Source organism: Mercenaria mercenaria, chromosome 7 (assembly GCF_021730395.1).
Source record: "Mercenaria mercenaria strain notata chromosome 7, MADL_Memer_1, whole genome shotgun sequence".
NCBI lineage: Eukaryota > Metazoa > Mollusca > Bivalvia > Venerida > Veneridae > Mercenaria > Mercenaria mercenaria.
The window spans coordinates 57,283,035-57,305,133 of record NC_069367.1 but is presented as its reverse complement, the minus strand read 5'-3'; the positions used below and the strand labels follow the sequence as shown (position 1 = coordinate 57,305,133).

At 34.4% G+C, this 22,099-nt stretch overlaps 1 protein-coding gene across 1 annotated transcript; it reads right to left on the bottom strand.

Annotated features, from left to right (window-relative positions):
- Positions 1-1,278: 1,278 nt before the first annotated feature.
- On the bottom strand, positions 1,279-1,653 carry LOC128558287 (uncharacterized). The gene has a single exon (XM_053547207.1). It carries the CDS (start codon positions 1,651-1,653, stop codon positions 1,279-1,281), a length of 375 nt encoding a protein of 124 aa, XP_053403182.1.
- Between the last annotated feature and the right edge of the window lie 20,446 nt (positions 1,654-22,099).

Sequence of the window (22,099 nt, the reverse complement as noted above, 5' to 3'; positions counted from 1 at the left end):
TGAGCAATATCTGCAGCTGACCAGCCGTCCAGTAAAACAGTTCTTGGAGATGTCTCAGTTTCAATGGAGCATTGCTGCAAGGGAGTAGTGACACACACTTTTTCAACAGGATGGGGACATTCTTTGTCAGTGTTAGTGTAAATTTGTTCAACAGTCTCGGGAGGAGGTTGTATACTGTCAATGTTAATTTCACTCTTGTTTGCCGAGGTTTTCATGACGGGCACAAACCTTACATGGATTTCAACTAAGAGTGTCGGCATTAGAATGAAGACGGCCTGGTCGATGTGTGATTCTCAGATTGTAAGTGTAAATGTACTGGAGCCATCTGGCCATTTGTCCACAAGGGTCTTTAATAAAATCTGGAAAGTAGATCTTTAAGTCTACGTATCCAGGAGACTGCAGCATTGTCTGTGCATAGTAACACATATTGTCCATACAACTAATGATGGAAATGTTTGAGGGCAGTCACAACAGCCACCAGTTCCTTGCCGGTTACACAGTACTTAACTTCAACCGGACATAAAGTCTTGCTCATGTAAGCAATAACGCGTTCTTTACTGTTTTGTACTTGACCTAAGAGGAAAATTGCGAACAGTCAGTGTCCAAACAGAATGGTAGTCTACTTACAGGATACGCAAGGATATGTGTGGATGTCAGTAATGTTTTTAGAATTTGTAAAGCCTGATTGGATTCACTACACCATATGAATTTAGAATTCTTACTGCACAGTTTATACAAAGGCTTAGCAATCTTGCTGTAGTCTGATACAAATCTCATATAAAATGCGGTTAGACCGATAAATGACTTTAGGTCTTTCGCGTTGCTTGGAGTTGGTCAGTTCTTTACAGTTTCAATCTTTTTACTGTCTGTCTGAATACCTTCAGCCAATACAGCATGACTAAGTACTTTTACCGAGTTTTGAAAGAAAGTGCATTTCTTTGGCTTAAGTTTGAGATTGGCAGCACGTAACCTTTGGAACACATGCTGAAGTCTTATGAGGCCTTGTTCAATTTCAGAACATGGGACAATAATATCGTCCATGTATAATAAACATTCGCGCCATTGTAGACCGCGTAATACTTCGCCCATAAGTCGGATGAACTCGGACGGTGCTGTAACAAGACCGTATGGTAACCGAAGGAACTGGAACAACCCCATCGTTGTGGCAAAAGCTGTTTTATCGCGATCTTCTGGAGCTATGGGTAATTGCATGAATTTTTGGTTTAAATCCATGCAGCGGAAAAAAGGTGCAGTCACCTAAGGCATCAAAACACACGTCTATCTTTGGGTGCGGGAAACTATCTTTTTCACCACTTTATTGACTTTACGGTAGTCCACCGCGAATCTAGTGCTGCCATCAGGTTTTGTTAACAAATGTACAGGACTGCTCCTTTCGCTTATGCTAGGTTCAATTATACCATTAGCTAGCATCTTTTCAATTTCAGTGCGCTCGATTTCACATTTTGCAATAGGTAGCCTTCGAGGAGCTTGGCGAATATGTTGAGCTGCTTGGACGTTTATACGGTGTTGAATTAAGTTAGTACAACCAAGGTCATCATTGTTTTTAGCAAACACATCTTGGTAATTCATTAAAAGTTTCTCGAGAGATTGTCTTTCATTCTTGGATAAATGAACAACACTGCGACTGTACATGTCTTTAAGATAGTTTGGCAGTGTTTCTAAATCTTCACTGGGATTGACATAAGGTTGAGTGGTAGCTGCTCAACTTTGAGACTTAAACATAGATTCATCACCTATGGAAGAACATATTCCAACCTCGCTTTCAGGATCAAGTACAATGTTTTCATCACTACAATGTTTACTTGTGTACTTGAGTCATTATTTAAAGCTATACCTTCAACCATGGTTATGTCACTTTTATTTCTGTTTGATTCAAAAAGTAAAACTTCAGACATTAAGTTTTTGTTAGGTATATCAATATTTACCCACACGGGCGTCTGTGCTGGTACAACCACTTTCTCTTGAACAGTTACTCGACACACTTGACATTTGTCAGAGGCGGCACCAGTCCATTACTGTATAGAACCTTCAGCAGTATTAGGTATTAGCTTTTCTAGGTCAATAGATTTAATGTGCTTCATAAGAAAGTCTTGACCTATAATTCCATCTGGCAACATGTCACAGACAATGAGTAATTATTCAAAGGAGAAGTTACCCATTTTAATGTTTAATTTAGTTTTACCATGAACCTTAACATTGTTCCCATTTACATCTTGAACAGAACTTTTATATTTCTGTAATGAAGGTTTATTGTCCTCAGGTATTTGAAAATAGATACGGTTTGATTTTAAACATGTAGTTGCACCAGTGTCAATGAGAAATTTTGCGTGAACACCGTGCACATTACAACCTGTATAAAGACCATTGTTCCATATTACCCCTACATTGTTTATTTGTTCAGATTCAGCATAGACATAGAATTTTCAGGACTTTCAGAACTGTTGTCCGTTGGCTCACGGCGTAAAGACCCAACGGATTGATGTTTTCCTGACTTTGAACCCTGACATGACTGGCAGTTAATCTGTCTGCATCGCCTTCTGGCACTGAAAGATGAGTGTTTCCATTTTCAACAGCTTGTGGTACAGAACCTACGCCTGTGTCATTACGTTGCCTGATCCTGCGTTGAGTGTTCAATCTAGATGCTGATGCAGGAGAGGTAGTGCTATAAGGACATGTCCGCATAAGGTGATCGGTGGCATTACACTTGAAACAAATCTGGATTGACGTTCAAGACGCTCCAGCCTAGAAGACAGTTGTTGAAGTAGATGGGTGTTGTCAGTCCTTGTCAGTGAACGAGCAGCCTGAGTTTCTTGATTTGATACCATATACACATGTGAAGCATTACCATTACCCATAACGCCTTCATACATTTGAATGATTCCAACTGCTTGGCCAACAGTTCTACAGTTCTTTTCAATGCATTTATAAAGAAGTTCTGGAGAAAGGCAAGTGTATAGTTGCTCTAATGTCATTCGTTCTTGGACATTGTAACCAAGATCATAATAAGCTTTACGTGCTAGATGAGATAGCATCAGCTTATGAAGTAATAGATTCAGTTAGTCCGCGTTTTCTGGCTTTAAGTGTGGATACCCACACAGGTTGGTCATCTTGATTCGCGAACCTGTTTCTCAGAGCTTCTACCAAACTGCGATAATTGTTCTGAACATCAGATGGTAGACGTGACAAAAATATGTGAGTTTTACCAGTCGTACAAGAGCGCAAAGCTAAATTCATACTTCCTAATTCGACACTAACTTCGAAATAGTCTATGAATTCTTCAAAATTTTCATCACCACTAAATGAGAAATGATGAGCAGTTTTTAAATCCTACCAGGACTGAACTGGTTTGATATTTGTCTTCTGGCCTGTTTCGTCGGGCCCTTAAGGGTGTTTCTCTTGTTGCTCTGTCTTCTGAAAAGGCATTGAGTACATACGTTTTTGGTTCTTAAGGTTTGTTTTTTATATATTTATACACGAGCATTTTTGTGTTTTACATGCCATGCCTTTTTGTTTCCATAACTTGTGTAAGAGATTCACCTAGAGGGGATTACTTTTATTTACACTGTCCCATGTCTTTGGAACATGGTGGGGGTAAGAGTGAGGTTAGGTGCACCATAAACCGGTTTAAGCTCCCCAGTGGTGTTTTTGCCACTGACCGTTCCAAGGCGGTGCCCCACTGTGTTCCTTTGTTTGTTCGTTTCGTCTTATGTGTTGGCTTTGTGTGCGTGTGTGTTGTTCGTTTTGTCCTTATGTGTTGGCTTTGGGTGTGTGTGCGTGTGTGTGTGTGTGTATGTGTATGTGGTGCGCGCGTCTGCGTGCTGGGGGTTTCGTTTTGGGGAGGCTGCGTTTTTGGTGCGTGGCATTCCCTGTTTGATAATTTTCTTTGTTTTTTATGCGCACAACTGTGTTGTTTGTGCCGAGTGGCGGCCGTAAAAAGTCTCCCCGTACAATCAATGTTGTTATATTTTCATCCTTCAGGGATTGTTATTCGCTCTAAACTCTCGGCCTCTGTCAAGATGAGAAGTATCTTATACCGCGTTGAAGGTTCTGTGTTCACTGCATTACGGTCCATGCTAGTTATCCCGTCCTCTTGTATTCTGGGACCTCCAGCGCCTTTTTAACTGGCGCTTAACATTTTCACTTAACGAATTGAAACTGATGACTGATCTACCCGAACGCCACTTTTCACAGAATGGTATTACAATTATTACATTTCATGAGTATAAATAATAGAGTACCGAAATTAATTCTTTTACCTCTTCAGTTACATTCTACATCTTCTGTTCATCTGCCTAAAGGTAACAGTACTTTTTTAAGACATACACCATCGATTAGCCATTCTCCACTTAAGCTACATTCTGTTCAGTCAGTTTATATTCCACGTACTAGTTTAAATTCTCCAGCTGTTTTTCGTAATAATCTGCGTATTTGTCTATCACCTTTAACTTCTACTATACTGAAGAAATATAAAATTAAACATACAAATTTTCCACAGAGATGTAGAGAGTACCGTTCTATTAACAAATGCATTTCTAAGAGGTGCGGTTGTTGCAATCATTTATCGCACAGGTCTACAATTACCTCAAACGTTAACGGCAGAACTTTTAATGTGGTACTTAATTCTGACGTTGATTGAAATACGTCCAACATGATATATGTACTGACTTGAAACGCACCCAATTGTGGTATTCAATATGTTGGCCAAACAGGACGTTCTTTAAAAATTCGTTTCCGTGAACATTCATACAAAATACGTAGTCGGAACAAGTTTACTACATTTTTATACCAACACTTTCGTAAATCTTGCCATACATTTGATCAGGTAACAATGCAACCAGTAGAGCATGATACTAATTCCACATCTAGTTTTAAAATTAAAGCCAGGCATGTAGCAGAATTCAAATGGATTAAAAATTTACCGTCACCGTTTCCGTTGGGCTTAAATGATAATATTTATCAGGAAGGAAATATCTCTAAAAACCCTGATATCGATATCTTTTCTGTTTTAAATATTAGGAAACGTAAATCCAGGTCTCATGGAATTAGACGAAATGGTAATGTTAAACGCAAATCTAAAGTCAATATATCTGTTGCTGACCTCGATTTAATTCTTTCAAACTCTGGTAGACATACAATGCTTTCTCGTCTTACATCTTTATCTGTAGTCTCTTAAAAAGCTAGACGAAGAAGCGGACCAGTATGTTATTCAAACAGATCCGTTTTACACTGTATCATATCTTATTCAAAGTTACAAACAACATGTTCTCCGTCCACATATTGACACCCAATCTGACCATGAGAGACATTTTCTTAAAATTTATTTCATGAACAAAGGTATTGACTTCATCGATGTACTTAGTATATTTCGTGATAAACGTGTCATTGATTCTGTGCCTAAATATTTCAGAAACTCCGAAGTCCCTTTTATCTGTTATAAATATAAAACACCTGTTAGAAATGTTATTTTCAATTACAATAAAATTGTTTCCGACTTAGATGTTCAAACAAATACTCCTTCTTACTGCGAATGTAAAAACTCAAAATTTTGCTGTTCAGATGCAGGTCATGTCATCACTGGTAATTTTGATATTGTTAAGAACAAGCGTATTCGTAAATTATTCTTTAAAGGACTTAAATATAGAATTTCTTCAATTATTGATTTTAATGTTTGTCGTGGTCAGGTTGCAGAATCCATCGAAACCTTCTGTGTTAAATGGTGTCGTCGTGAGAACGCTGATCCCAATGCATTAACGTCTTGGAAACGAAATAGTTTTAACATTGTTGATTCTCGAATAAAATTTTATCAAACTAATGAATACCTACTTTCCACCAAAACCCAAGTTTACTTTAAGACATTTGAAAAAGGAAATCCAAGAATTTCATTCTAAGTGTGTCTTAGTTCCAGCAGACAAGGCGGCCAACAATATTATTATCATTTGACGCCTACATTATATTAATGTTTTACAAAACGAACTAAATAGCACTTACACTTATACATTGAGTCCTTCTGTTGAAAATAAGTTGATTACTGATCACATCACTGAAGTTTCTAATTTAAAAGTTCGTATAGACGATCAACAAATTAAACTACCGACCATGTATTGGATTCCTAAATTGCATAAACAGCCATATAAAGCTCGTTTCATCGCTAATTCAAGCTCTTGTACAACTACAAATATTTCAAAACTATTAACATCATGTCTAACTGCTGTGAAAGCCCATGTGGAAAGATACTGCGATAAAGTATACGAAAACTCTGGTAAACACTTATTTTGGTTGATTAAAAATTCTGGTGAAATCATGGATAAGTTGAAAATTAATAATTACAAGGTATCTACAGTCAGTACATACGATTTTTCTACTTTGTATACCACTTTACCACATAACTTAATAAATGACAAATTAACTGCCCTAATTCAAAAGACTTTTGCCAGAGAGAATGCTACATTTATTGCATGCAATTTTGATAAAGCTTTTTTTACTAACAATATTATTAAACATTATACAATGTGGAGCTGTGACGAAGTTTGTAAAGCCCTTTCCTTTTTATTGAACAACATTACATCAGGTTTGGGAATGCAGTTTTTAGACAAGTTGTTGGTATTCCCATGGGAACAAATTGTGCACCCCTTGTCGCAGATTTGTTTTTATATTGTTATGAAAGAGACTTTATGTTCAGCCTCTCTCCAGATACGCAGGCAGATATTATAACGGCATTTAATAATACATCACGCTATCTAGATGATATTCTTAATATGGATAATCCGTTTTTTTTTGGTCAATTGGTGGGTACTATTTATTCTAGGGAGCTTCAGTTAATTAAAACTAACAATTCGGATACTGATGCTTCATTTTTAGATTTACATCTCTCTATTTATGACAATTTTATACATACCAAAATTTATGACAAGAGGGATGATTTTAATTTTAGTATTGTAAATTTTCCCCATGAGGGATGTACCTCAGGCTACATCTTATGGGGTGTATATTTCTCAGTTAATTCGGTTTGCCAGAGCGTGTAGTCATGTCAAGCATTTCAATGAACGTAATCAATATATTACAAGTAAACTTCTTCAGCAACGCTACCGTTATTACAAATTGCGTAAATATTTTGCTAAATTTTATTATCGTAATTCTGATTTAGTTTTAAAATTCAATAGTAATTTAAAGACACTTCTGCGAGAAGGTATTTCTTAACCCGTTTTTTATGGGGATGTGGTTTACAAACTTCGTAAGATCTTGGGTCACGGTAATTTTCCAAATGTATTTGGAAAGATTATCAAACGTTTTATTAAAAGAGGTTACGACCCAACTGTTTTGAGACATACCGCATGTTTAGTGTTCAACCCGTTTACAGTTGGACACTACGTTTCCCTCTTTGATTGCATCTGACGGAAGAGGGGGAGGACTCTATGATGAGCAGTTTTTAAATCCTACCAGGACTGAACTGTTTTGATATTTATCTTCTGGCCTGTTTCGTCGGGCCCTTAAGGGTGTTTCTCTTGTTGCTCTGTCTTCTGAAAAGGCATTGAGTACATACGTTTTTGGTTCTTAAGGTTTGTTTTTTATATATTTATACACGAGCATTTTTGTGTTTTACATGCCATGCCTTTTTGTTTCCATTACGTGTGTAAGAGATTCACCTAGAGGGGAATACTTTTATTTACACTGTCCCGTGTCTTTGGAACATGGTGGGGGTAAGAGTGAGGTTAGGTGCACCATAAACCGGTTTAAGCTCCCCAGTGGTGTTTTTGCCACTGACCGTTCCAAGGCGGTGCCCCACTGTGTTCCTTTGTTTGTTCGTTTCGTCTTATGTGTTGGCTTTGTGTGCGTGTGTTTTGTTCGTTTTGTCCTTATGTGTTGGCTTTGGGTGTGTGTGCGTGTGTGTGTGTATGTGTGTGTGGTGCGCGCGTCTGCGTGCTGGGGGTTTCGTTTTGGGGAGGCTGCGTTTTTGGTGCGTGGCATTTCCTGTTTGATATTTTTCTGTTTTTTAGGCTAGGTCCTTTTGTCATTGATATCCTAGGATGTACTGGTGTACGTGCCCTACATCCATTATTTCTGTTGTATGGCCTACCTAGATATTTTGTCCTGTTCACTGCCCTACCCCTAACAGGAGGGGGACTTCAGTCTTGCTCTTCTTGGTCGTCATCCATTGTTTCGTAGTCCGCGTTATCCTCTTCTCCGTGATCAGAAACTAGTTGTGGCAGCCCGTCACTTCTGCCATGATTTATTTCTCTGTCTATGTTGAATTCCAACATCCGAGTCGGAAATCTGCCATAATTGAGTAATTTTATTGCCCTTGTATATAAGTCAGTATTTATTTATAATTAAACGCTATAGATATTTGTCACTGCTTTAATACCAGCTCTACATATTTTTCACAAAATCAGTATTTGAATGATTTACATGTATTGTTCTTTTTCTATTGTACTTTATTAAACTGAATGGATGATGGATGGATGGAAGTAATCTACAGGTGTTTGGTCCGTGTCGTAGAATGGTAAATATATTATACCATCCCCGCTTCTGACGCCATTGTAAACATCTGTCAGGATTCCGAAAAAATAAATGAAGATTTCTTTCAAGTTTAAAAGTACTTTTACTGTAGGTTATAGTAATATTCTCATATAGTAACAACAGTGTTCCTTCATACAGTGGGATTACAAATGCTTACAAACAGGAGTTGGTTGAATTTATCAAAATGAAATTTAAAGTTGGTGGTAGTTGATGGATTTCTGGTGTTTAACAATCATAAATTACAAATAATTACAGATCATGAATTGTTCCTAGGTAGAAAGGTTGACTATTAATGGAAATCTTATAAGAAAATTTTGAAATGGACCGATTTCAAATATTTTCGCCAGTGAAACTTTTGGTAACAATAAAATCTGAGAAGACTGACAAATTTCTGTCAAAAAGGTAAGTATTTCACAATGTTATTGTGGTTTTAATATATAAAATGTTCATTTCTAATCAGTTCACACCAGTATGGCAAGTTCATGAGGTCAGAGTATCTATACTTTGTAAAGATAGTTCATGACACAGGATTTCACAATGTCACCAGGATTTCCATGTAAAGTTCCATAGTAAGTAAGTCTTTCCTCAATTATTCCTCAAAAGGTCATGTTTTAATGGTGTTACAGTAACTTAGAAAAATATATCAGACCCTTACAAATGTATTTCAAAATTATTGTTTTGAGATACGAATGAATTATATAGAATAATGCCCTTTGATAGTTTTAAAATACTGTGTGTCCAGCTCCTCAAATACCATTGAAAGGATACTATTGCATGTTTTAAAGAAGAAGGACCATGATGTCAAGATGACCCTACATAACGGAATTTTTTCTATAGCTTTTTTTTCTAGAATTACAACCCTTTCTTAATTTCGCAAAATAGGTCATAGTGTAGAAATGTGTTGTTTTCAACATACACTGAAGAAATGGATTTAACATCATCTGAATATGACCTTCAAGTATTGGCTGTGTTATAGCCCTTTGTTCATTTTACTTTATATGATATAATCTTAGAAGGAACTGGTTCAAAGCTGCATAAGTGAAGACCCTTGATATGAAATAGCGCAGCATGTGGGGGCATCCGTGTCCTATGGACACAATTCTAACGTTTCTTTATTCCGATGAAGGAATGCAGTTCTCCGATAGGTTATTCCAATGAGGACTAACTGTGCACCCCTTGCAGAGAGGTATTTTGAGAGCAACATTGTAAGTTTTCCCTATTAAAGTCGGGTGTGCCCCGTGCAAATTTTTATGGAAAATGAATTTCTAAATAAGATTTGCACAAGCGTGAAGCCATGTTTAAGACTTCATTGAACGACTTTTAAATAAATGCGCTCAGCATGGTTATCGTTATTATAATCTGCGAAAACACGAAATTCAATTTCACTTTTGTAATTCATTTTGTTAAAATAATTCTAATAGTAAATTAATGACAAAAGTAATTAATTAATAGTTCTGAATCAAAGGTCATCATAACTTGATTTTAATGGGTATGCTCTTAACAAACTTGTCCGCTTCTGGTTCATGGCAGTTTTCAAAATTACAAACTGCAATTCCACACACCCCCCCCCCCCACCCTCCCGTTGTATTTGGTTAATATTTACAGATGTTATAACCGAGGGGCAGGACGTGAAGTGGTTGCACACTTGGTTCAAGCGAGTGAAACGGTTGCAAACTTACAAAATGGCGGATATGTTCTGAAATCATCGCGTGTTCGCTTGTTTTTTATCTGGTAAGTGGGTTTCTATGGTATTTTGAACTCTACGGGTATGTGCATGCACAAGTTCTATGTCTACGTCACACTCGGTTTTGCGTTTCAGTGTAGTAGATTTCGAGTTCTCGAAGTTATTGAAGTTATCAAATGGTCATGTCCATGTTTTGATATATAAAGGACGTCGTTTCTTGCCTTTTTTACATTCTAATGATCAAACTAGCCTGTTTAGGGGCCCTTAAACGAGACAACTACTTTTGAAGAATTCTATAAACGTTTGGGTCTGCATGTTAAAGTGATAGTGCTATACCCAAATAAATCCTGTTCAAGTTCTTTTTGTTGCAAACTTGTAATCAAGCAGTTTCTGACGCAAACTTTATCTGAAAAACTAGTTTCCAACTCTCGGAGAATGTTTATTGTGCAATTTCGTGGTATATTTTTTCCTGTTTATGGTCGTACATTTTTACTGCATCAAACGGCCCCTTTAATGTAACTTTTGATAAAAAAGAACCTTATCATATTTTCATGAAACCTGGTAGGGTTAGTGTTCCTGCATAATATTAACATATTCACTGTTTATAGATTCAACTGTATAGATTGCAAGGAGAAATTAAACAAAACTTTCAGAGGCATTGTCTTGGTACATCTTCAAATTCATACGATATTATTCAAAATTGCACCTTAAAGAAAACCCTTCGTTTTTACATCTTATCTCGTGCGCACGAGATATTATCTCGAGCATTTGACATATTATCTCGTGCTGACGACATCTTATCTCGAGCGACCGACATCTAATCTCTCGCGCACGACATCTCATCTGGAGTACACGACATATCATCTCGTGTGCACGACTTCTTATCTCGAGCGCACGACATCTTATCTGCACGACATCTTATCTCGAACAAACGACATTTGTTTATATATTTTAAGGCCCTTCATGTGTATTTAGGTCATCAGTAAAACATACGGACAAGTAGGGTATATATCCACACTGATTATAAAACACAGTAGTAAAAGGTAGTATCACAGTTTTCTATCAGGTGCCGATTTAAAAAAGTATTTCTTAACTTCGTATTTGAAACCCTGTTTTGATTTGATTGTTTTAAGATTCTCTGACGATGCATTCTATTTATAGCATTAAAATAGGATGATCCGGATTATAAACTTGTTATTTTAGGAACGAGAAATTTACATGAGGTAGATCTGGTCCTAGTGTGGTTTATATCGAATATACAGAAAGAGAAACCCTTGCCCGTCTATTCTGGATTAGTTTAAACATACTTTATTCCCAGTAATACCTGTACAAGTTAAATACATACATCATAGTTTGAAAAAGATAAGTAGGAAAGGAAAAGAATGATAGACATATAGTCTTATAGAATTCTTCTCCTTTGCGGACAAAATAAGTTGTGCAAATACTTGAGCTCTTAGTTGTACCGGGATAATATAGTCTTAAAAAAAAAACAACAATTTAATTCAGAATATAATTGTAAAGACGAGTATGATGGATACTTTACGATTCATGTGATTTGATAATAAGACAAAATTTAGGAGAAAGGATAGAAAGAAGATCAGTTGAGCTGTCTTATAAAACTAAAGGAATCCCTTGCTATCGAATATATAGGTTAGGACATGTGAAACAAGAGTTACAAACTGTCACAAAATACACCTGTCATCGGACTTGGCCTAATTCAAGCGTCATAATCCAAGAATGGCTGTGGCGATTTTACTGGTTATCAATGTCATTTGTAAAGAAATAAAAGTAAAAAATTGTCAAAACAACGATGTTTTACCTATATACGTAAAGCTTAAGCACTGAGACATTGTTGCAAAATGCATTAAACGAAGACATGTGGCAGTTGTTTTTAACATGGTGAGTTTTTAAAAGTGTTGAAGTGTCCAGAAGTGTGGCCCCTTCATGTAGTCCCTTTCCGGAGTTCAATATATATATGACTAAATTGACAATGGTTTTGTGGAATAATGTAAATGTTTTATAGTCTGTTTAATTTTTATGTAAAACATTTTTTTTTTCTTTTTATTATTTGGTGATGCTGGAACTTTTCTCACCGAAACATGGACCTGACTCTTAAGGTTAAATCAAATACATATGAATATCTGTTCAAATTGTAACGATATTTTGTCTGAGATAGTTTTCTTTTTTAATAATTATTATTATCATTATTATCATTATACCAGATATATATAGCGCCCTTTTCAAAGGTTCTTTACATATAGCAAAGCATCAACACAGGGCGCGAAATTATCCTCTACTAGTACAGACACAGAGCGATCGAGATAAAGCTCCCAGAACAGATAGAGAGAAATCCTTTTAGATACAGGCTTGCCTAGCTCCTTGCGAATAGACAGTCTGGTTCTTAAACGTGTCCGGTGTATAGCACCGATACACGCGAAGCCGTCTTTCCTGGGAAGAACAAGTACAGGCTTTTTAGGTGGGAGAAACTCAAGAGTATATCAGAACTTTCCAGTGCCTGAACCGGGCTTTAAACCAAAGGGCCTCTGGATTCAACTCGAATGTATAACTGCAATGTTAGAAAACTGTCTCTGCTTGTAAGTATTTTCTGTAAGCATGAGTGTGTTTACAGCTTTAAAATAAATATCAAAACTTCGGTTTTTGATATAAACAATATTTTCATAAATTTCACATTTTGTAAAATCAATTTTTGTTATTCAAAGGACAGTGATATCGATTTCTAGACTTTATTTAATGTTTTTCTCTCTTTGAAAAGTTTAAGGTCTACTTCTATAGTTATGTTTTTTAAAGAAATTCTACAGATTTATTTTTGGACACAAAGATTGTGTCACTGTTTCTAATTTCCGTACCATAGAATGGTACAAAAATAGATTTTAAATGGACCCTTTTAATTCATATATTGTAGGTTTTTAATTAGATATTGAGGAGATGTCATTTTATGAATCATGAATATTGAACTCCAGTGTAATCTCGAGAAATTAACCCCGTTGAATACCTTTTATGTAAACCGTCCCTTAGTGTATTCCATTTTTATTCACCCATGGATTTTAAAATGATTTAGCAAACATTTACCATAACAGACAATATTCTGCTTATATGATAACGATCAATATTTCCTCGGATATAAAACATAATGTCAACCTGTCTTTCAGGTATTTTATACCTGCTTGGAGCAAACGCCATTGTATTCTTTTTTCAATGACATAATTTTATGGTATGATTACGATCAGAAAGAGCTATTGTAACAGCAGCTTAATCACGGAGTTGTATTCGGCTCGAGTAAATTTAACAGGTCCGATCTCACGAGGCGCGCAACCCTTCTGTTATACACCACCATCTCCACCGGCTAAAGGCGACTAAATACTCCTCTGAAACAATAACCATTTATCTAGCTGAAATGTATACGCGCACGAATGCAGTATTCAAATGAGTTTGTCAGGTGTTCAAACCTATCAGTTACTTTCAAAGCCTTATTTTGAAAACAAATGTTCAAATTAGAAACAAATATCTAAAACTTGAACTATTCTCAGTTGTATTAAACATAAAAATAACATAAAACTTCTTTCAACCCAGTAAGTTATAAATAAACCCGAAATCTTCAAAAAGATTTTTTGTTTTTTTTTGTGCTGTATTTATAGACGGGTTCGGTCAGCACTTTAATTAATAAAAAGCCCAACGCATAAATACAGGATTCTTTGTTTGTGTTTGTGTTTTATTTACTCAAAAAAAAAAATAATAAACATGTGAAAAAAGATCCCTGGCAGCATAAAATAAAACCTTTTTTTGTGTCTTTGTTTTGTCAAAATACAAAGAATTTTTAAGGGTTATTCTTTCGGAAAAATGGGGGTCTAAAAAATTTGATTGGGGGTTTGTTTGAACAAAAGTTATAAAAAGTATCCCAAATAGATTCGTTTTGGGAATGAAGTATAAAAGATAATCAAACTCCCCGACACGCTCTTTATAAGTCGTACGACGCGAATTTGATAAAAAAAATTGGTCATTTTTTTTTCAAAATAAAGGGGTTGTTAAAAATACAGGGGACCTTTTAAAAAATGTATTAAAAACAGACAAGAATTATCTATTCCCTGCCCCCCTTAAAATTTACCAAATTTTTTCAAAAGGCTGACAATGTACGATTAAAAAATAACTTTAAAAGCTTCGCGATTGTTTTCACGTCTTTGTTGACTGACGGACTACTATTGTTTACAAAAGTACAAATATTCCCGGGTGAAAAAACTTTCCCCGTTTCCCCCCAAAAATATAAAAAGGATAGTTCTTCACGCCTTTTACCTAAGGGAGAGTTTTTTATCCCGATTATCTTCGGCGTTTTTATGCCCAATAACATATTCATTGTACAGCAAAAAGTATTCGAAGAATAATCAACATTTTTTTTTTCCCAAAATTTCTAAACCTGAAATGAAATCTAGATTAGTGATTATTGAAACTATCCAACTTTTTTTCAAGGGTTTTTTAATAATAAAAGCTTTTACTTTTCCAAAACTTTGAAAAAAAAAATTTTACATCCATTACGTTTTTAAATAATTTGACTACCTCGGGGGCGGATACGTATTTGGTGTTGAGGGGGAAAAATATTTGAAGACAGAGCAAATAGGGGGTCCGGGGGCTGTTTCCCCCGGGAAAACAATGAAAAAAAAGGCCTTGGTCTTTCGGGGGTACTTTTTTGTTATTGAAAAAGGACGGGTTTTGTGAAAAAATCAACACAATAACATGCTACATGCTAATTATAGTCACGCTTATAAATTTGTCAGACTTATTTTTGCGCGAGTACTCGGAATTTCGAGCGTATCAAGGAGAAAAAAAATGCATATTTTTCGGGGAACAAAAGATTAATTATAGTGCTTTCGAAACGAGGAGCCCAAATGCAAAATTTTTCTTCAGTCAAAATAAAAAAAAAAATTATATCCCCAAGCGTGCGAGCAAAAAAAAAATGTATATTTTGCAATTATTTTACCCAGAACTAAGACAAATTACTGCCCCTGCTTTGCGGGGGGAGCCCCCGGGCCCCTCCCCCCCCCCCCCCCCCCCCCCCCCCCCCCCCCCCCCCCCCCCGTATGATCCATTTAGGAAATATTCAGTCTGTAGCAAAAAAGTTTCTGACAAAATTTCATAACCATTTGAACTATTTTTAAAACCTGATGGAGTTTTATTTACAAAAACGGCCGTCTTTTTGGGTTTTAATTTGCGCATTTAAGCCTACAACAGAACAACTTTCATAATCTCTGCCGACGTCGTGTAAGCTTTTAAATTTTTAAACTTTGCTGACCCCTTTCGGACACGACTTAAAGGCCTTTATCATACTTAAGGGAGGTCCGGATTACCCGGGGAATCCATCTGAAAATTTTCTAACCTTTTTTTCTCCCTGAAAATTTGAAAATATCAGAAACTCGGATGAAGGCCAAATTAAACCTTTAAATTAGACAATTTAAGCGGATCTGTAATGTAGGTAAGATTTCTTCTGACAATTATTGTAAAGGGTTCCCAGGCTAGTCCGGATCCAGAAATCCCTTTTTTTGAGCGCGGGGCAACTTTTAGAAGAATGTGTCCCCAGCGAGCCCAAAGTCCGACGTGAGTGGGGTGGGGTTTTTCCCCCAATGCAAAATTTTTGAAATATAGTTATGTAATGGGGGACTGATAGATTTTTTGGTCTAATTTTTTGAGAAAATTTGTTTAGTATACAGCATTTGTGTATGACTGTGCTATTTACGAAAAAAAGGGATAAACGGGCGACAAATAAAGTAATCAATGAGACTGTTTTTTTTGGGGCGTAAACAAATTCATGCATGTTCACACAAATAAAAAGTGTTTGTATAGGAAGACACAATTATGCATAAAGTTGTTCTACAAAAGGGAAGAAAACTTTTCCCCCTTTCGGTAATTTTGACAAATTCTTTCCGGGGTTGCAAAGGAACTAAAATGATTCGGCAAAAACGTTTTATTCAATAATTTAAAATAGCGGGGGTCAAAAATTTATTAAGGGAAAAAAAATTTTTTAAAAGTTAAACAACTAAACACAAAAAAAATGCGAGTCTACAAAAAGTTTATGATGCTTAACAAGTTTTATTTGAAATAAAGGGAAAGGAAATACAATGTAGTTGCATTCTCGTTAAAGAAGGGTCAAAAATCCAGACAAAAAATCGATCAAAAAAATCGGGGCAACATGTACTTTCATTTTTGCTGAGTATACCTAGTTTAAATTCATTGGATGGACTGTTCGACTTAATTTCCCGAGTTCCCCGATGTATGAATTGCTAAGACAAATAGGGCAACAACCCAGAAAAAAAAACAAAAAGAATTTGAACGGTTCAACGTCCCCTGCCTAAGGACATTTTCACATACTACGTTCCCAAGACAGCATTTTGGGTAAAAAACAAAAAAAAAACAAGAGTGCGGATGAAAAATAATGCTGTCGGTGATGATATAATAAACATTTTCTGTACAAACAAAAAGTTTGGTGACAGAAAGCCAAAACATGACATACCAATTTCTAAAACCAAAAAAAAAGTTTCAAAAATAATCTTTTTTAAATATAGCAAAAAAGGAAGAAAGTTTTGTTTTTTAAGTCCACAAAAACTCCCTTCCGGGGGGGTATTTAAAAATACACCTAAAATTTGAAGTAACACAGAAAAATGGTCTTGTTTTTCCCCCTACGGTCAATTATAAAAATTTCATATATTATATATATAATTATATTTTTTGTTTATAGTGACAACAAAGGAATTAATCGAAAAAAATCAAGTCACACAAAAGTACTTATCGGGTACCTAGGTCAAAAACTCAAAATTGGATGTAACATGCGTGTTGTACTACAAAAAAGTAGTCCTAATTTTTTCCTAGGGGCTAATATAAACCCTTACCGCTGTTTCTGTAATAAAAATTTCCTTTTAATTTGGGACAGTACCATTAACTGAAAAAGGGATGTTTCCCAAAAAAATAAACTTTTTGAAGGGGAAAACCATGCGTTTTTCATAAACTGCAGGGATTGCGGGCTGATTAGATTCCCTGGTCGCAAAGACCAAAATAAATCATGTTGCTGTAAGGGTTGATAGAAAAAACTTTACGTAAAAGCTATTTATAGTAACAGCAAAGCATTAGGGGCTGGTTCTTATCATGAGACCATCTCTATATGAACATTTTTCCCATTGTACATCAAAATCCGTCATGCATAACAAAAAAATCCCCCGGACAAAGCATTTTTGTTTCTGACCTTTACCCTTTAAAGGTTGACCTTAGGCTGGGGGTCTTGGTTTGGGGCATGACATCTCGTTTCTTTGGGGAAACAGTTATGCCAAGTTTCTAAAAGTCCCGCATGGTCGCTGTTATTGACCAATCCCCAAAAGACTCTAAACCTTTGACCTCTAAGTGGCCCTGACCTTGGACAAGGGTTTGGGTCTTGCCCCCATAACACGTTGTCTCTTTAGGGGGAACATTTATCCCCGAGTAACCCAAAATCCCTTTATGTATGGCAGTTTTGCCAGACGAAACGACCCTTTTAACCTTTGACATTAAGTGTAACCTTGACTTAGAGCTAGGGGTGGGTCTGCAAAACTTACTTAAAAACTCCAAAAAATTTTCTATAAAAAAGTAAAAAGTTTTACATTTTTTCAAAAGCTATTTTAAAAGTTAAAATTTTTATGTGCACTATGCTCGGGAAAAGTTGAAGATTAATAAAAGCCCACACTTTAACTTCCATTTCATAATATCAAACATTGTGAGGCAAAAAGTATTTTGAAATTAATAAAAAGAAAGTTCTTATTCTGACAATTATTTTTTTTTCCCCAAATTCTTGATTTTTCTTCCTGCCCCCCAGGTTTTTGGGAAATAAGTTAAACCTTTGTATACCCCTTAGCCATTTTTTACAATTTTTTTGGGGTTATGCCACAAAATTGAAAAAAAAATGTTGAAAGGGACACATATTTCCAGAAGAGTAAACCTTTTTAATTTCCATATCATTATCAATTACAACTGTTTAGATTTCAATGTATTTTGCAAATTTTCTTGGGCAGTTCTTCTACATGATGCATACTTTTCTTTCTCTCAATATTTGATATTTCTATTTCTCTGATTCGGAAAAATTTGGAGTACTTTTCTGCACAGTAGACCCATCAAATATTTCGTTTTTTTTTGCCCATGTTTTAACAATTGGCCTTTCGATGTCACTGAAAAAAAAATTTTTTGCCATTTTTACCTGTAAAAACTTTACTGTTTTTTTATGTTCATAAAAACACAAAATTTTAGAATGTAAATTTACAATTAAATATTAGGGTCTGACAGACTTATAAGAAAAGTCATTAAAAAATGGAAAAACAGACCTTAAAAGTAATAAAACTAAAAATATAGCTTTGAATTTAACAGATATATAATTTGTCTGTAGTCTTCGCATTCCATTTTTTAAAAAACACTTATATAGGCCATGATACTTCATGTCCCAAAAGTATACTAAAATTTTTTGAATTTTTTGAAACGTGAGTAGGCATAACAATGTACAATGTATTTGTGATATTTTAAAGGGGCATATCAATAAAAAGAACTGAAAAAAGTCTTGCAATTTGCTACCTACTCCAAATTTTGATTTTAGGTAAATAGATAAAGGCCTTTACATTTAAAGGGAAAAGTGTATTACAAGTTTCAAGGGGTTTTGGGTAGAAAGTAGGGGAGGAGCTGAGTAAAAAAAACAAAGAAAGAAACTGTAACGTTTTTTTAATTCAAGATTTTTTAAAGGACCTAATTTAAAACTGTCCAAGTAAAAATCCACTATAGTATGTGTATAATTTGCTGCTTGGCCATAGGTATCCATGATCATTTGAATGTGATGGAAACGCAGAAAGAAAGGGTTTTAAAGCAAAAAGGAAATGAAACTTGATATGACAATTTGAAAAAAAAAATGACATAATAAAGAAGAAAAAAATAATCAAATTTATAGTCCGACAATATGTGCCCTTCCCCTTATGCTGATGTACCAAATTTCATTTTAACTGATAAATAGTAATTACATAAAAAATTTATAAATGAGCTCTAAACACTGTTTTTTTGATGTTATGTTTATAGTCTAGCAAAGCCCAGAAGGCTGCATTGAGCGTTTTGGGTTTTCCATATCATACTTAAAAAATTTAAAACCAACAGTACATTTATAATAAAAAATTTTTTTCTTTCACAAATTAAATGTGATTTTTCTATAAAATTTTCCCTTGTGACACTTACATTAAAAACAATTTAAAATACAAAGTACATAATTCTAAAATCAAATTTTTATAGTTTGTAAAATAATTTCTGAAAGCCATATCTATTTCAAAAAACTTTTAAACACCTACCTGATAAAAGGTGTAAAAAATTTGGCATCTTTTTTTGGCAATTTTAGCATTTTTTGTCCTTATTTTTTTTGAATAAATTTATTCTTCATCTGAAGGAAAATGAGGGAAAAATTGGGGGGCTTTAAAAAAATGAAGCAAAAGTGTGACATAGGGGTTGGAAATTCAAACCCATTTCTTTTGGTGGTCACCCTTTTTTTTGATGCAAATAATTCAAATTTCAAGGAATATACAACTTTGGGAAAATGTTGAGAAAAACCAGTCAGATATATTTTGAACAGCCTTCATTTTTTAAGTTTGAGAATTTTATAAGTGGTGATAAAAATTTCAGGTTTTATGCAAGGAAATATGTTTAACAGAATTTTTTTTAAAATTTAAAAGGTGTTTGTGTATAGTTTGAAACTTTTTTAATAAAGTTTGGGACTTTTTTTTTAAAAACCCCTTTTGCCAAATTGACATAAAAAAAAAATTTTACCCGAAAAGTTGTTGCGAAAAGAAAAAATTAAAATATTATTATCTTCTTTTCTGTCTTCGCAAACTTTATTTTAAAACCTATTTTTTCTCACTTTTGAGGTTTAAAACCAATTTCCCAAATTTTAAAATTCTGGGGGTTTTAATTTCTAAAATTGTAACTCAAAAATTGAGTATTTTAAAGATGCAAGGGGACACATATAAAAAAAAGTCAATATTTATTGGGATTAGTTTTCTGTTCAAAACAAATTAAGGGGGATCACTTAAATCAAAAATTATGATAAATTTGTTTATTCCCAAAATAAATATTAATCTGAAAAAATTTTTACAACACAAACATGAAAAAATTTAGCAGATGAAGCTTTAAATGAAAAATAATGACTTTAAACCCAATTAAAACATTTGGAAATCATTTAGTTTACATCACTGCTTTATTCGGAGAGAAAACGACAAAAGCTGCATGGTAAAATGGAATGTTAAAATTATACATACTTTATAATGCTACTAATTTTAAAAAGTGCAAGGGACAATGGCGCAAAATATATTTCATGAATTTTCATGTAAGTAAAATTCTTCAAAAAACCAAAACTCGCTACCCAATATTTACATATGTATTTAAATTGATGTTTCCTTTTTAAAAACCCGTAAATTTCCAACTTTAAAAAAAGCAAAAAAAATAAAAATTTAAAATTTTCCTGGGGGATTCTTATATAATGTAAATTACAAGTAAAGCCTGTTTAATTAACATGAGATAGAAGCCACAACTTTTACAGATAAATCTATGATAATTGAAGCAAAAAAGGGGCAAAGGGGACATCACTTTTGGGTTAATATGTGAAGTTGAAAGCTGCTTTTGTATCCCTTGTAAAATTCATTTTGAGGGAAATAAAGTAAAACCATTTTTATTTAAAGAATACTTACAAGGGGGCATTTTTGGGGGGAAGACATATATAAAATTCTGGAAAGTTTTATTTATAAAACAAGAAAATCTTTAAATGTCTTCAAAGCTGTAAGGATAAAGATTTAGAAAAAAAATTCGATTAAAAAAAAGTAATGGGGGGTTTTGAAATTGTAGTGTTCAACTTTTTAAAATTTTTTTCCCATTTTTTTTGAAGGGGGTTCCCCAAAACATGAAATATTTGGGAAGAATAAATGTATTAATGAAAGGGGTATTTTTTTTTTAAAGTGCAGAGTTTAATTACTAAGAAAAGCCCAAAACGTGACAATTAAAATTTGGTTTGAAGAAGAAAAAACAGTGAAAACTATCCTTTATGCCAATGTACACTTTTGGGGCAGAGGGGAAAAATTAGTTATATAATTTAACATAATTTAAAAAAGCTTGAGCCCTTTAGCTGTTTGCACACATTTCTTGAATACATGGTTTGGATATGATTTGCCCAAAAAATTCTAAAACTGAAATGAATTAAAATAAGGGGAAAAAAAAAGAAAAGCTTCATTATTTTAAAAACCCCCCCATATAAGGAAATCAGCATTATATAGTAATCTTGACAAGTGTGGATTTTTGTACTTTAAAATATTCATATAGTTCTTTTTTTATTGATTTGAGGCACAGCACGTTGATTTATGAAGTTTAAAAATTCATCTGCCATGTAAAAAAATAATTAATACTATTTATTAATCCCATCTTCCCGGATTGGCCCTACTTATGTTTTTTCATTCCATGTAAAATGTTAAATTTTTTTGAATTTTGGTGCATGATTATGCTTATTCAACCCTTACCCTTTTCAGCTATGCAGAGGGATCCCTTTTTTTGGCTTACTTTCAGACTTGTTTTATTTTTTTTCGAAATTATTGTGTATATTAGAATATTGATATTTTTCCCAGCGTACTTTGGTCGACATCTGTTTCCTGTTTAACAAGTAAGTCAATGTGAAAAGCCCCGCACAGGGTTCAAATTTGCAAAGACATTTTTTCCCTGGGGCATATTCACTCATCTGAAAGGTATAAGGTATAGGGATAAATTTTTTTTTTACGTCGCTTGGTGAAAAAAATTAACATAAGCTTATGAGCTTTTCTGCGCCCCATATTAAGAACAGTTAAA

Excerpts from the sequence above, each read along its gene's own strand:
- LOC128558287 (XM_053547207.1), bottom strand. The coding sequence starts at position 1,653 with ATGTACAGTCGCAGTGTTGTTCATTTATCCAAGAATGAAAGACAATCT.